At 46.0% G+C, this 14,495-nt stretch overlaps 1 protein-coding gene across 1 annotated transcript in view; it reads left to right on the forward strand.

Moving 5' to 3' along the window:
* The window catches only part of LOC129833650 (netrin receptor DCC-like), a gene marked incomplete at its 5' end in the record, with an annotated part of 322,538 nt that overhangs the window by 283,934 nt on the left and 24,109 nt on the right, over positions 1-14,495 (forward strand). Inside the window, 2 exons of the mRNA XM_055898366.1 lie at positions 1,852-1,959; positions 5,924-6,118. Coding sequence (XP_055754341.1) covers positions 1,852-1,959; positions 5,924-6,118 — 303 coding nt within the window. The remainder of the gene's footprint in view (positions 1-1,851; positions 1,960-5,923; positions 6,119-14,495) is intronic.

The raw sequence follows: 14,495 nt of genomic DNA on the forward strand, positions 1-14,495 counted from the left end.
TCACGACCATTGTGTCAAATGCGCTCTACGTCAGTTATAGGATTAACAATCCCAATGTCACATGACTAAGGCTACGTTTAAACAAGGAAGACCAATTTAGATTTTTGTTTCTCACTAATTGGACAAAATACTAGCGTTGGGCTACCTGTGTAAACGCAGTCTTAGAGCCTCTGATTGGTTATTAAGGACAGCGTGTCTCAGAGCCTCTGTTTGGTCAGTAAGGACAGCGTGTCTCAGAGCCTCTGATTGGTCAGTAAGGACAGCGTGTCTCAGAGCCTCTGATTGGTCAGTAAGGACAGCGTGTCTCAGAGCCTCTGATTGGTCATTAAGGACAGCGTGTCACAGAGCCTCTGTTTGGTCATTAAGGACAGCGTGTCACAGAGCCTCTGTTTGGTCATTAAGGACAGCGTGTCTCAGAGCGTCAGATTGGTCATTAAGGACAGCGTGTCTCAGAGCCTCTGATTGGTCATTAAGGACAGCGTGTTAAATGACCTGACCTGGTTCAGATCACTAGCAGGATTTAATCAGCTTTGTCACCATGCAGGCTCTGTTAGAAGGAATGTTCTCTGATAAACCCCTGACCCCTGACCCTTAGTCTCCCTCAGGTAATCTATCACAATTACTGACAACATCATAGGAGTCCTGATACATGTTTGGACAATGTTGGCTAGTGATTGCTTTTAACATTGTTTGCGTTTGCGTCCCAAATGGAGCCCTATTCCCTATATAGTGCACTACTTTAGACCAGAGCCCTATGGAACCCTATTCCCTATATATAGTGCACTACTTTAGACCAGAGTCCTATAGAACCCTATTCCCTATATAGTTCACTACTTTAGACCAGAGCCCTATAGAACCCTATTCCCTATATAGTTCACTACTTTAGACCAGAGCCCTATGGAACCCTATTCCCTATATAGTACACTACTTTAGACCAGAGCCCTATAGAACCCTATTCCCTATATATAGTGCACTACTTTAGACCACAACCCATTGTGCACTAAAAGGGAATAGGGCACTACAGTATGTAGTGAATATGGTGCTATTTGGGACCCTGTTCTTGAAACGTGTTTGTTATTGATTGCTTTTCAGAAAACACATAAATAACAAGAAAAAAAGATATGAAACGTGTTGGAAATGGAAACACAGGAACACATGTGATTGGTTTGATCTTTGAACGAAGGTAGTTCCACCGTTCAATGAAATCAGTTCAACCGATCTATGAGATGTGAATTCCTGTGGTAATAAATATAACGTAAAAACGAAGAGGAGGATGTTTTCATTTCGTTTCATGCGGTCCAGCATCGAGATCGAGAGCTGGTCTCAGATCAGTGTGTTTATGATTTAGCTTCATGTCGGTCGACATTTGTGTTTCTAGCCACGGGAGAGAGAGCGTGCTAGTCTCAAAGTGGGTGTACTCTATGTGTATGCTGTTTACGGGAACCACATGTTACGTAGCCTTGATTTCCAACTAAACACCTCCAGAAACAACTGTCTAACTTGTGAGCCTATTGACAGATGATTTTCCAGAGAGACTCGTTTTTTTACGAAGTCTCTTTTTGTCAGACCACGCAGCCTCTGTTGGGCCTCAGGCTGAACGGCAGTTTACTGTTATTACACAATTAATACATTGAACGTCAGTTTACACAATTAATACATTGAACGTCAGTTTACACAATTAATACAACCTCGAATGAACAACAGTGTGTGGCAGTGTGATGACAGAATTAGGACACGTGTCGTTGGTGGTATAAACCTGACCCCTGATCTCTACTTCCTGTTCCTCGCCACTCCTGATTGGCTGAAACTTGTAATTTCCTTTCTCTCTCTCTTTACCTGATTGGTTGACAGCTCCCAGCTCCGCCCCTAAGGACCTGACGGTGATCAGCAGGGAGGGAAGACCCAGAGCCATCCTGATCAGCTGGCAACCCCCCATGGAGGCTAACGGACGAGTCGTGGGTAAGAAGAACTGCCGTCACCGCCTTGGACAGTTTACTTTGTTAGCCCGAGTGTGCCCCTAACCACGCCCCTAACCACACCGCTAACCACGCCCCTGACCACGCCCTAACCACACCCCTAACCACTCCCCTAACTACAACACTAACCACACACCCTAGCCACGCCCCCTAACAACGCCCATAACAGCACCCTTACCCACGCCCCTATCCAAGGCCCTAATCTCACCCCTAACCAAGGTACTAACCACGCCCCTAACAACGCCCATAACAGCGCCCCTAACAGCACCCTTAACCACGCCCCTATCCAAGGCCCTAATCTCACCCCTAACCAAGGTACTAACCACGCCCCTAACAACGCCCATAACAGCGCCCCTAACAGCACCCTTAACCACGCCCCTATCCAAGGCCCTAATCTCACCCCTAACCAAGGTACTAACCACGCCCCTAACAACGCCCATAACAGCGCCCCTAACAGCACCCTTAACCACGCCCTTACCCACACCCCTATCTAAGGCCCTAATCTCACCCCTAACCAAGGTACTAACCATGCCCCTAACAACGCCCCTAGCAACACCCCTAACCGCCTCTCCCCTGGCTGTAATGTAGCCTGGGTCTCAGATCTGGCATGGAAATGAGTGACAAACAGTTGGGAAGACAACACAAAGAGTTGTGGGACCAACTCTGTGTGGTCCAGCCTGTCTCCCTCTCCTCCCTCTCCCTATTACACCTTCTTTCTTCCCTCCTTTCCTCCTTCCTTTCTCCCCCTACTCTCCTCTTCTCTCCTCCCCTCCTCTTCCTCCTCCTTCCTCCCCTCCTCTTCCTCCTCCTCCTCCTCTTCATTTTAAAATATTTATTTCACCTTTATCTAACCAGGTAGGCCAGTTGAGAACAAGTTCTCATTTACAACTGCGACCTGGCCAAGATAAAGCAAAGGAGTGTGACACAAACAACAACACAGAGTTACACATGGAATAAACGTACAGTCAATAATACAGTAGAAACATCTATATACAGTGTGTGCAAATGTAGAAGAGTAGGGAGGTAAGGCAATAAATAGGCCGTAGCGGCAAAATAATTACAATTCAACATTAACTGGAATGATAGATGGGCAGATGATGATGTGCAAGTAGAGATACTGGGGTGCAAAGGAGTAAAAAAATAAATAACAATATGGGGATGGGGTAGATTGGCTGAGCTATTTACAGATGGGCTGTGTACAGGTGCAGTGATCTGTGAGCTGCTCTGACAGCTGGTGCTTAAAGCTAGTGAGGGAGATATGAGTCTCCAGCTTCAGTGATTTTTGCAGTTCGTTCCAGTCATTGGCAGCAGAGAACTGGAAGGAAAGGCGGCCAAAGGAGGAATAGGCTTTGGGGGTGACCAGTGAAATATACCTGCTGGAGCGCGTACTACGGGTAGGTGTTGCTATAGTGACCAGTGAGCTGAGATAAGGCGGGGCTTTACCTAGCAAAGACTTACAGATGACCTGGAGCCAGTGGGTTTGGCAACGAATATGTAGTGAGGGCCAGCCAACGAGGGCATACAGGTCGCAGTGGTTGGTAGGATATGAGGCTTTAGTGACAAAACGGATGGCACTGTGATAGACTGCATCCAATTTGCTGAGAAGAGTGTTTGAGACTATTTTGTAAATGACATCACCGAAGTCGAGGATTGGTAAAATAGTCAGATTTACGAGGGTATGTTTGGCAGCGTGAGTGAAGGATGCTTTGTTGCGAAATAGAAAGCTGATTCTAGATTTAATTTTGGATTGGAGATGTTTAACGTGAGTCTTGAAGGAGAGTTTACAGTCTAACCAGACACCTAGATATTTGTAATTGTCCACATATTCTATGTCAGAACCGTCCAGAGTAGTGATGCTGGATGGGCGGGCGTGCGGGCAGCGATCGGTTGAAGAGCATTTTTACTTGCATTTAAGAGCAGTTGGAGGCCACGGAAGGAGAGTTGTATTGCATTGAAGCTCGTCTGGAGGTTAGTTAACACAGTGTCCAAAGAAGGGCCAGAAGTATACAGAATGGTGTCGTCTGCGTAGAGGTGGATCAGAGAATCGCCAGCAGCAAGAGAGACATCATTGATGTATACAGAGAAAAGAGTCGGCCCGAGAATTGAACCCTGTGGCACCCCCATAGAGACTGCCAGAGGTCTGGACAACAGGCCCTCCGATTTGACACACTGAACTCTATCTGAGAAGTAGTTGGTGAACCAGGCGAGGCAGTCATTTGAGAAACCAAGGCTGTTGAGTCTGCCGATAAGAATGTGGTGATTGACAGAGTCAAAAGCCTTGGCCAGGTCGATGAATACTGCTGCACAGTATTTTATTTTATCGATGGCGGTTATGATATCGTTTAGGACCTTGAGCGTGGCTGAGGTGCACCTATGATTAGCTCTGAAACCAGATTGTATAGTGGAGAAGGTACGGTGGGATTCGAAATGGTCGGTGATCTGTTTGTTAACTTGGCTTTCGAAAACCTTCGAAAGTCAGGGTAGAACAGATATAGGTCTATAACAGTTTGGGTCTAGAGTGTCTCCCCCTTTGAAGAGGGGGATGACCGCGGCAGCTGTCCAATCTTTGGGGATCTCAGACGATACGAAAGAGAGGTTGAACAGTCTAGTAATAGGGGTTGCAACAATTGCGGCAGAAAATTTTAGAAAGAGAGGGTACAGATTGTCTAGCCCAGATGATTTGCAGGGGTCCAGATTTTGCAACTCTTTCAGAACATCAGCTATCTGGATTTGGGTGAAGGAGAAATGGGGTAGGTTTGGGCAAGTTGCTGTGGGGGATGCAGGGCTATTAACCGTGGTAACGGTAGCCATATGGAAAGCACCTGGCTTTTTTCTTCCTCTTCCTCCTCCTTCCTCTCTTCCTCCATCCTACCTTCCTCCTCCTTCTCCCCTCCTCTCATCCATGTTGTAAATCTCCAGTATTGAGCTTGGTGACTACTGAAGTCAGACTACAGCCAATAGACTTGTGTGTGTGCATATCCGTGTGTGTTTTCATGCGTGCGTGTGTGGCAGCTGGATACTGTTTCCTTGTTTCCTACGGCCCACTCTAACTATGTGAGAACACACAGAGTCAATCTGTACTCTGGAACACAGAGTCAATCTGTCCTCTGGAACACAGAGAGTCAATCTGTCCTCTGGAACACAGAGAGTCAATCTGTCCTCTGGAACACAGAGAGTCAATCTGTCCTCTGGAACACAGAGAGTCAATCTGTCCTCTGGAACACAGAGTCAATCTGTCCTCTGGAACACAGAGAGTCAATCTGTCCTCTGGAACACACAGAGTCAATCTGTCCTCTAGAGGTCTGTAGACTACAGGACTCAGGTACCTGTTATGATGTAGAGGTCTGTAGACCACGTGACTCAGGTACCTGTTATGATGTAGAGGTCTGTAGACTACATGACTCAGGTGCCTGTTATGATGTAGAGGTCTGTAGACTACGTGACTCAGGTACCTGTTATGATGTAGAGGTCTGTAGACTACATGACTCAGGTACCTGTTTAATGTAGAGGTCTGTAGACTACATGACTCAGGTACCTGTTATGATGTAGAGGTCTGTAGACTACATGATTCCTCAGAGTGTGTATGTTGTGTTGTCTTTGTGATTTGTCAGGCTACATCCGGTTCTACACACTGGATAAGACTCTAGCCTGGTAATAGATCTGTTTGTGCTGTCTTGAGATTCCTATAGATGACTGGGTTACGGTTAGGGTTAATCGGTCTTCCTCTGTGTGTTGTTTCTCTACCAGGCTATATCCTGTACTACACCCTGGACAAGAACATGCCTATAGATGACTGGGTTACGGTTAGGGTTAATCGGTCTTCCGCTGTGTGTTGTTTCTCTACCAGGCTATATCCTGTACTACACCTTGGACAAGAACATGCCTATAAATGACTGGGTTACGGTTAGGGTTAATCAGCCTTCCTCTGTGTGTTGTTTCTCTACCAGGCTATATCCTGTACTACACCATGGATAAGAACATGCCTATAGATGACTGGGTAATGGAGAGTATCAGTGGAGACCGTCTAACCCACCAGGTGATGGACCTGAACCTGGACACCGTCTACTACTTCAGGATCCAGGCTAAGAATGCCAAGGGAGTGGGTCCTCTGTCAGACCCCATCCACTTCAGGACTAACAAAGGTACGGGATAACTAGCTAGCTCACATCCAGTCCTGTTAACTACCTTCTCCCCTGTCAGACCCCATCCACTTCAGGACTAACAAAGGTACGGGATAACTAGCTAGCTCACATCCAGTCCTGATAACTTCTACTTCATCACAATCCCGGATCCGGGAGCACCCCCATCAGTAAAAAAGCTGACTAGCATAGCCTAGCATAGCGTCACAAGTAAATACTAGCATCTAAATATCATTAAATCACAAGTCCAAGACACCAGATGAAAGATACACATCTTGTGAATCCAGCCATCATTTCTGATTTTAAAAATGTTTTACAGGGAAAACACAATATGTATTTCTATTAGCTAACCACCATAGCAAAAGACACAACTTTTTTTTCTCCACCATTTTTTTCCTGCATAGGTAGCTATCACAAATTCGACCAAATAAAGATATAAATAGTCACTAACAAAAACAACTTCATCAGATGACAGCCTGATAACATATTTATTGTATAGCATATGTTTTGTTCGAAAAATGTGCATATTTCAGGTATAAATGATAGTTTTACATTGCAGCCACCATCACAACTCTCACCAAAGCAACTAGAATAACTACAGAGAGCAACGTGAAATACCTAAATACTCATCATAAAACATTTATGAAAAATACACAGCGTACAGCAAATGAAAGACAAAGATCTTGTGAATACAGCCAATATTTCAGATTTTTTAAGTGTTTTACAGCGAAAACACAATATAGCATTATATTAGCTTACTACAATAGCCAACCACACAACAGCATTGATTCAATCCAACAATAGCGATAACGAATAAACCAGCAAAAGATATACATTTTTTCACTAACCTTCTCAAACTTCTTCAGATGACAGTCCTATAACATCATATTACACAATACATATAAAGTTTGTTCGAAAATGTGCATATTTAGCGGCACAAATCGTGGTTATACAATGAGAATAGTAGCCAAGCTGCCAACAAAATGTCGGGTGAAATCTTGGGAGAGGCACCTAAATCATTAACTAATCATAAACTTGACAAAAAAATACAGGTTGGACAGCAAATGAAAGATACATTAGTTCTTAATGCAACCGCTGTGTTAGATTTTTAAAATTAACGTTACTACGACATACAGCGTGCGTTAAAGCGAGACCGCACCGAAATTAATGGCGGAATAGGAGTTTTACATTTTTCAACAGAACAACGAATTAATATCATAAATAGTTCTTACTTTTTGATGAGCTCCCATCAGAATCTTGGGCAAGTTGTCCTTTGTCTAGAGGAATCGTTGCTCGGTTGTAGATTGTCGCCTTCAACTTTGGAATTAGCAGTAAACATTAGCCATGTGGCCCAGACGTGCCCAACTCTTCATAACGCAGCACAAAGAAAGCACAAAGAAAATTCAGAAAATCGCAATATACTGATATAAACTGATATAACTCGGTTTAAAATAACAACATTATGATGTCTTTAACACCTATATCGAATAAAATCAGAGCCGGATATATCTAAGGCCTATAACGGGAGCTTTCCAGAACGCCATCCTGAGGTCTGTCTTGCGTCACGGCGAATGTTGAAAAGAGTGCACCCCACGTTCCAAGCCCATTTATATGGCCTCAGATCTGCCTAGCAACTCCATTCCAATTCTCACTATTTGCTGACATCTATGGGAAGGCGTATGCAGTGCATCTCGACCAATAGAAGACATGCAAATTAATAAACTGACCCCAGAACAGCCTGCCTGATTTCAGATTTCACACTTCCTCACAGGAAGTTTGCTCCAACTTGAGTTCTGTTTTACTCACAGATATAATTCAAATTGTTTTAGAAACTAGAAAGTGTTTTCTATCCAATAGTAATAATAATATGCATATTGTACGAGCAAGAATTGAGTACGAGGCAGTTTAATTTGGGAACGAAATTTTTACAAAGTGAAAACAGCACCCCCTATTGAGAAAAGGTTTTAACTACCTTCTCCCCTGTCAGACCCCATCCACTTCAGGACAAACAAAGGTACGGGATGACTAGCTAGCTCACATCCAGTCCTGTTAACTACCTTCTCCCCTGTTAGACCCCATCCACTTCAGGACAAACAAAGGTACGGGATGACTAGCTAGCTCACACCCAGCCAACCTTTTCTCACCCTAAACATTTACATATAGCTTCTTAATTTTCCCCCTTAGTCCATGTCCACCCATAACACCCAGCCTGCCCTCCTCACCTCTCCCCCTTAGTCCACCCAGTACACCCAGCCTGCCCTCCTCACCTCTCCCCCCTTAGTCCATGTCCACCCATAACACCCAGCCTGCCCTCCTCACCTCTCCCCCCCTAGTCCATGTCCACCCATAACACCCAGCCTGCCCTCCTCACCTCTCCCCCCTTAGTCCATGTCCACCCATAACACCCAGCCTGCCCTCCTCACCTCTCCCCCCTTAGTCCATGTCCACCCATAACACCCAGCCTGCCCTCCTCACCTCTCCCCCCTTAGTCCATGTCCACCCATAACACCCAGCCTGCCCTCCTCACCTCTCCCCCCTTAGTCCATGTCCACCCATAACACCCAGCCTGCCCTCCTCACCTCTCCCCCCTTAGTCCATGTCCACCCATAACACCCAGCCTGCCCTCCTCACCTCTCCCCCCTTAGTCCATGTCCACCCAGCCTGCCCTCCTCACCTCACCCCCCTTAGTCCATGTACACCCAGCCTGCCCTCCTCACCTCTCCCCCCTTAGTCCATGTCCACCCATAACACCCAGCCTGCCCTCCTCACCTCTCCCCCTTAGTCCATGTCCACCCATAACACCCAGCCTGCCCTCCTCACCTCTCCCCCCTTAGTCCATGTCCACCCATAACACCCAGCCTGCCCTCCTCACCTCTCCCCCCTTAGTCCATGTCCACCCAGTACACCCAGCCTGCCCTCCTCACCTCTCCCCCCTTAGTCCATGTCCACCCAGTACACCCAGCCTGCCCTCCTCACCTCTCCCCCTTAGTCCACCCAGTACACCCAGCCTGCCCTCCTCACCTCTCCCCCCTTAGTCCATGTCCACCCAGTACACCCAGCCTGCCCTCCTCACCTCTCCCCCTTAGTGCATGTACACCTAGGGTTGCAGAATTCTAACTATCTCAAAGTACCTGGTAGGAGGATTCCCAGTGTGAGGATTTCCTGCCTGCTTACTCCCTCTTGATTCCGGGGCATTCTCCAACCAGGATGTATTAGTGCAGGTAGTCTAGTGGTTAGAGTGTAGAGGCAGCAGGTAGCCTAGTGGTTAGAGTGTAGAGGCGGCAGGTAGCCTAGTGGTTAGAGTGTAGAGGCGGCAGGTAGCCTAGTGGTTAGAGTGTAGAGGCGGCAGGTAGCCTAGTGGTTAGAGTGTAGAGGTGGCAGGTAGTCTAGTGGTTAGAGTGTAGAGGCGGCAGGTAGCCTAGTGGTTAGAGTGTAGAGGTGGCAGGTGGCAGGTAGCCTAGTGGTTAGAGTGTAGAGGCGGCAGGTAGCCTAGTGGTTAGAGTGTAGAGGTGGCAGGTAGCCTAGTGGTTAGAGTGTAGAGGATGCAGGTAGCCTAGTGGTTAGAGTGTAGAGGTGGCAGGTAGCCTAGTGGTTAGAGTGTAGAGGTGGCAGGTAGCCTAGTGGTTAGAGTGTAGACGTGGAAGGTAGCCTAGTGGTTAGAGTGTAAACGTGGCAGGTAGCCTAGTGGTTAGAGGTTAGAGGCTGCAGGTAGCCTAGTGGTTAGAGTGTAGAGGCGGCAGGTAGTCTAGTGGTTAGAGTGTAGAGGCGGCAGGTAGCCTAGTGGTTAGAGTGTAGAGGCGGCAGGTAGCCTAGTGGTTAGAGTGTAGAGGCGGCAGGTAGTCTAGTGGTTAGAGTGTAGGGGCGGCAGGTAGCCTAGTGGTTAGAGTGTAGAGGCGGCAGGTAGCCTAGTGGTTAGTGCCCTAGTGGTTAGAACGTTGGGCCAGTAACCGAAAGGTTGCTAGATCAAATCCCCTGAGCTGACAAGGTAAACATCTGTTGTTCTGCTCCTGAACAAGGCAGTATAACCCACTGTTCCCCGGTAGGCCGTCATTGTAAATAAGAATTTGTTCTTAACTGATTTGCCAAGTTAAATACAGGTTAAATACAGGTTAAATACAGGTTAAATAAAGGTCTAAAGCTTGGCCCTAAATCCTGCTGATCAATAAGCTCGTATCGTGAGCTCCAGAAGGGATGGTGAAACATCTTCTGTTGTTTTGGCTCTGTACTCCTGCACTATGGATGGTTAAAGTGCAGTCTTGAGGCTATTTTCTTGCATATCGGTTAAAACGTTTAGAAATGTCAGTTATTTTTGTACGTAGTCCCTCCATTTTAGGGGACCAAAAGTATTGGGACAAATCCACTGTATTAAAGTAGTGAAAGGTGTAGTGTTTGGTCCTATCTTCCTAGCATGCAATGACTACATCAAGCGTGTGAATCTACAAGCTTGTTGGATGCATTTGCTGTTTGTTTCGGTTGAGTTTCAGATTATTTTGTGCCCAATAGAAATTAATGGTATATATTGTTTTGTGTCATTCTGGAGTCGATTTTTATTTTATAAAGTAATAGAATATGTATCCTCTACATTATTCACTATTCATTCAGGATGTTCTGTAATCATGATAGCGTCCAAATCAAATGTTATTTGTCACATACACATGGTTAGCAGATGTTAATGCGAGTGTAGCGAAATGCTTGTGCTTCTAGTTCCGACAATGCAGTAATAACCAACAAGTAATCTAACCTAACAATTCCACAACTACTACCTTATACACACAAGTGTAAAGTAATGAATAGGAATATGTACATATAAATATATGGATGAGCGATGGCCGAACGGCATATGCAAGATGCAGTAGATGGTATAGAGTGCAGTATATACATATGAGATGAGTAATGTAGGGTAAGTAAACATTATATAAAGTGGCATTGTTTAAAGTGACTAGTGATACATTTAATACATCAATTATTCATTATTAAAGTGGCTGGAGTTGAGTCAGTATGTTGGCAGCAGCCACTCAATGTTAGTGATGGCTGTTTAACAGTCTGATGGCCTTGAGATAGAAGCTGTTTTTCAGTCTCTCGGTCCCAGCTCTGGTGCACCGGTACTGACCTCGCCTTCTGGATGATAGCGGGGTGAACAGGCAGTGGCTTGGGTGGTTGTTGTCCTTGATGATCTTTATGGCCTTCCTGTGACATCGGGTGGTGTAGGTGTCCTGGAGGGCAGGTAGTTTGTCCCCGGTGATGCGTTGGGCAGACCGCACTACCCTCCGGAGAGCCCTGCGGTTGAGGGCGGAGCAGTTGCCGTACCAGGCGGTGATACAGCCCGACAGGATGCTCTCGATTGTGCATCTGTAAAAGTTTGTGTGTGTTTTTGGTGACAAGCAGAATTTCTTCAGCCTCCTGAGGTTGAAGAGGCGCTGCTGCGCCTTCTTCACCACGCTGTCTGTGTGCGTGGACCATTTCAGTTTGTCCGTGATGTGTACACCGAGGAACTTAAAACTTTCCACCTTTTCCACGACTGTCCCGGCGTTTTAAAGATCAAGAATGTCTGTCACAAAGTGTCAATATGAATCATTACTGTAATTGAGCTGTGAGAAATAACGTCTTCATTCACATGTCATTCTTTAAACCTTTAGGATCCTATTGAAGAGGAAGCAAAGAAATGGAAAACGAGATATCACATTTGTAGACTTCAAGCTACACTTTTTTTTAGAGCTTAGATCAAATTGAATGTTTAACAGTTGTGGGATATTAAGAAGCTAGCAACAGAGAGGAGTTTAATGTGGTCTGAGTATAGCAGGCAACAGAGAGGAGGTTAATGTGGTCTGAGTATAGCGGGCAACAGAGAGGAGTATAATGTGGTCTGAGTATAGCAGGCAACAGAGAGGAGGTTAATGTGGTCTGAGTATAGCAGGCAACAGAGAGGAGTTTAATGTGGTCTGAGTATAGCAGGCAACAGAGAGGAGTTTAATGTGGTCTGAGTATAGCAGGCAACAGAGAGGTTAATGTGGTCTGAGTATAGCAGGCAACAGAGAGGAGGTTAATGTGGTCTGAGTATAGCAGGCAACAGAGAGGAGGTTAATGTGGTCTGAGTATAGCAGGCAACAGAGAGGAGGTTCATGTGGTCTGAGTATAGCAGGCAACAGAGGAGTTTAATGTGGTCTGAGTATAGCAGGCAACAGAGAGGAGTTTAATGTGGTCTGAGTATAGCAGGCAACAGAGAGGAGTTTAATGTGGTCTGAGTATAGCAGGCAACAGAGAGGAGTTTAATCTGGTCTGAGTATAGCAGGCAACAGAGAGGAGGTTAATGTGGTCTGAGTATAGCAGGCAACAGAGAGGAGTTTAATGTGGTCTGAGTATAGCAGGCAACAGAGAGGAGGTTAATGTGGTCTGAGTATAGCAGGCAACAGAGAGGAGTTTAATGTGGTCTGAGTATAGCAGTCAACACAGAGGAGGTTAATGTGGTCTGAGTATAGCAGGCAACAGAGAGGAGGTTAATGTGGTCTGAGTATAGCAGGCAACACAGAGGAGGTTAATGTGGTCTGAGTATAGCAGTCAACACAGAGGAGTTTAATGTGGTCTGAGTATAGCAGGCAACAGAGAGGAGGTTAACGTGGTCTGAGTATAGCAGGCAACAGAGGAGTTTAATGTGGTCTGAGTATAGCAGGCAACAGAGAGGAGGTTAATGTGGTCTGAGTATAGCAGGCAACAGAGAGGAGGTTAATGTGGTCTGAGTATAGCAGGCAACAGAGAGGAGTTTAATGTGGTCTGAGTAGAGCAGGAAACAGAGAGGAGGTTAATGTGGTCTGAGTATAGCAGGCAACAGAGGAGTTTAATATGGTCTGAGTATAGCAGGCAACAGAGAGGTTAATGTGGTCTGAGTATAGCAGGCAACAGAGAGGAGGTTAATGTGGTCTGAGTATAGCAGGCAACAGAGAGGAGTTTAATGTGGTCTGAGTATAGCAGGCAACAGAGAGGAGGTTCATGTGGTCTGAGTATAGCAGGCAACAGAGGAGTTTAATGTGGTCTGAGTATAGCAGGCAACAGAGAGGAGTTTAATGTGGTCTGAGTATAGCAGGCAACAGAGAGGAGTTTAATGTGGTCTGAGTATAGCAGGCAACAGAGAGGAGTTTAATGTGGTCTGAGTATAGCAGGCAACAGAGAGGAGGTTCATGTGGTCTGAGTATAGCAGGCAACAGAGAGGAGTTTAATGTGGTCTGAGTATAGCAGGCAACAGAGAGGAGGTTCATGTGGTCTGAGTATAGCAGGCAACAGAGGAGTTTAATGTGGTCTGAGTATAGCAGGCAACACAGAGGAGGTTAATGTGGTCTGAGTATAGCAGGCAACAGAGAGGAGGTTAATGTGGTCTGAGTATAGCAGGCAACACAGAGGAGGTTAATGTGGTCTGAGTATAGCAGTCAACACAGAGGAGTTTAATGTGGTCTGAGTATAGCAGGTAACAGAGAGGAGGTTAACGTGGTCTGAGTATAGCAGGCAACAGAGGAGTTTAACGTGGTCTGAGTATAGCAGGCAACAGAGAGGAGGTTAATGTGGTCTGAGTATAGCAGGCAACAGAGAGGAGGTTAATGTGGTCTGAGTATAGCAGGCAACAGAGAGGAGTTTAATGTGGTCTGAGTATAGCAGGCAACAGAGAGGAGGTTAATGTGGTCTGAGTATAGCAGGCAACAGAGGAGTTTAATATGGTCTGAGTATAGCAGGCAACAGAGAGGTTAATGTGGTCTGAGTATAGCAGGCAACAGAGAGGAGGTTAATGTGGTCTGAGTATAGCAGGCAACAGAGAGGAGTTTAATGTGGTCTGAGTATAGCAGGCAACAGAGAGGAGGTTCATGTGGTCTGAGTATAGCAGGCAACAGAGGAGTTTAATGTGGTCTGAGTATAGCAGGCAACAGAGAGGAGTTTAATGTGGTCTGAGTATAGCAGGCAACAGAGAGGAGTTTAATGTGGTCTGAGTATAGCAGGCAACAGAGAGGTTAATGTGGTCTGAGTATAGCAGGCAGCAGAGAGGAGGTTAATGTGGTCTGAGTATAGCAGGCAACAGAGAGGAGGTTAATGTGGTCTGAGTATAGCAGGCAACAGAGAGGAGGTTCATGTGGTCTGAGTATAGCAGGCAACAGAGGAGTTTAATGTGGTCTGAGTATAGCAGGCAACGGAGAGGAGTTTAATGTGGTCTGAGTATAGCAGGCAACAGAGAGGAGTTTAATGTGGTCTGAGTATAGCAGGCAACAGAGAGGAGTTTAATCTGGTCTGAGTATAGCAGGCAACAGAGAGGAGGTTAATGTGGTCTGAGTATAGCAGGCAACAGAGAGGAGTTTAATGTGGTCTGAGTATAGCAGGCAACAGAGAGGAGGTTAATGTGGTC

This window comes from Salvelinus fontinalis, chromosome 2 (assembly GCF_029448725.1).
Source record: "Salvelinus fontinalis isolate EN_2023a chromosome 2, ASM2944872v1, whole genome shotgun sequence".
Classification (NCBI taxonomy): Eukaryota; Metazoa; Chordata; class Actinopteri; order Salmoniformes; family Salmonidae; genus Salvelinus; species Salvelinus fontinalis.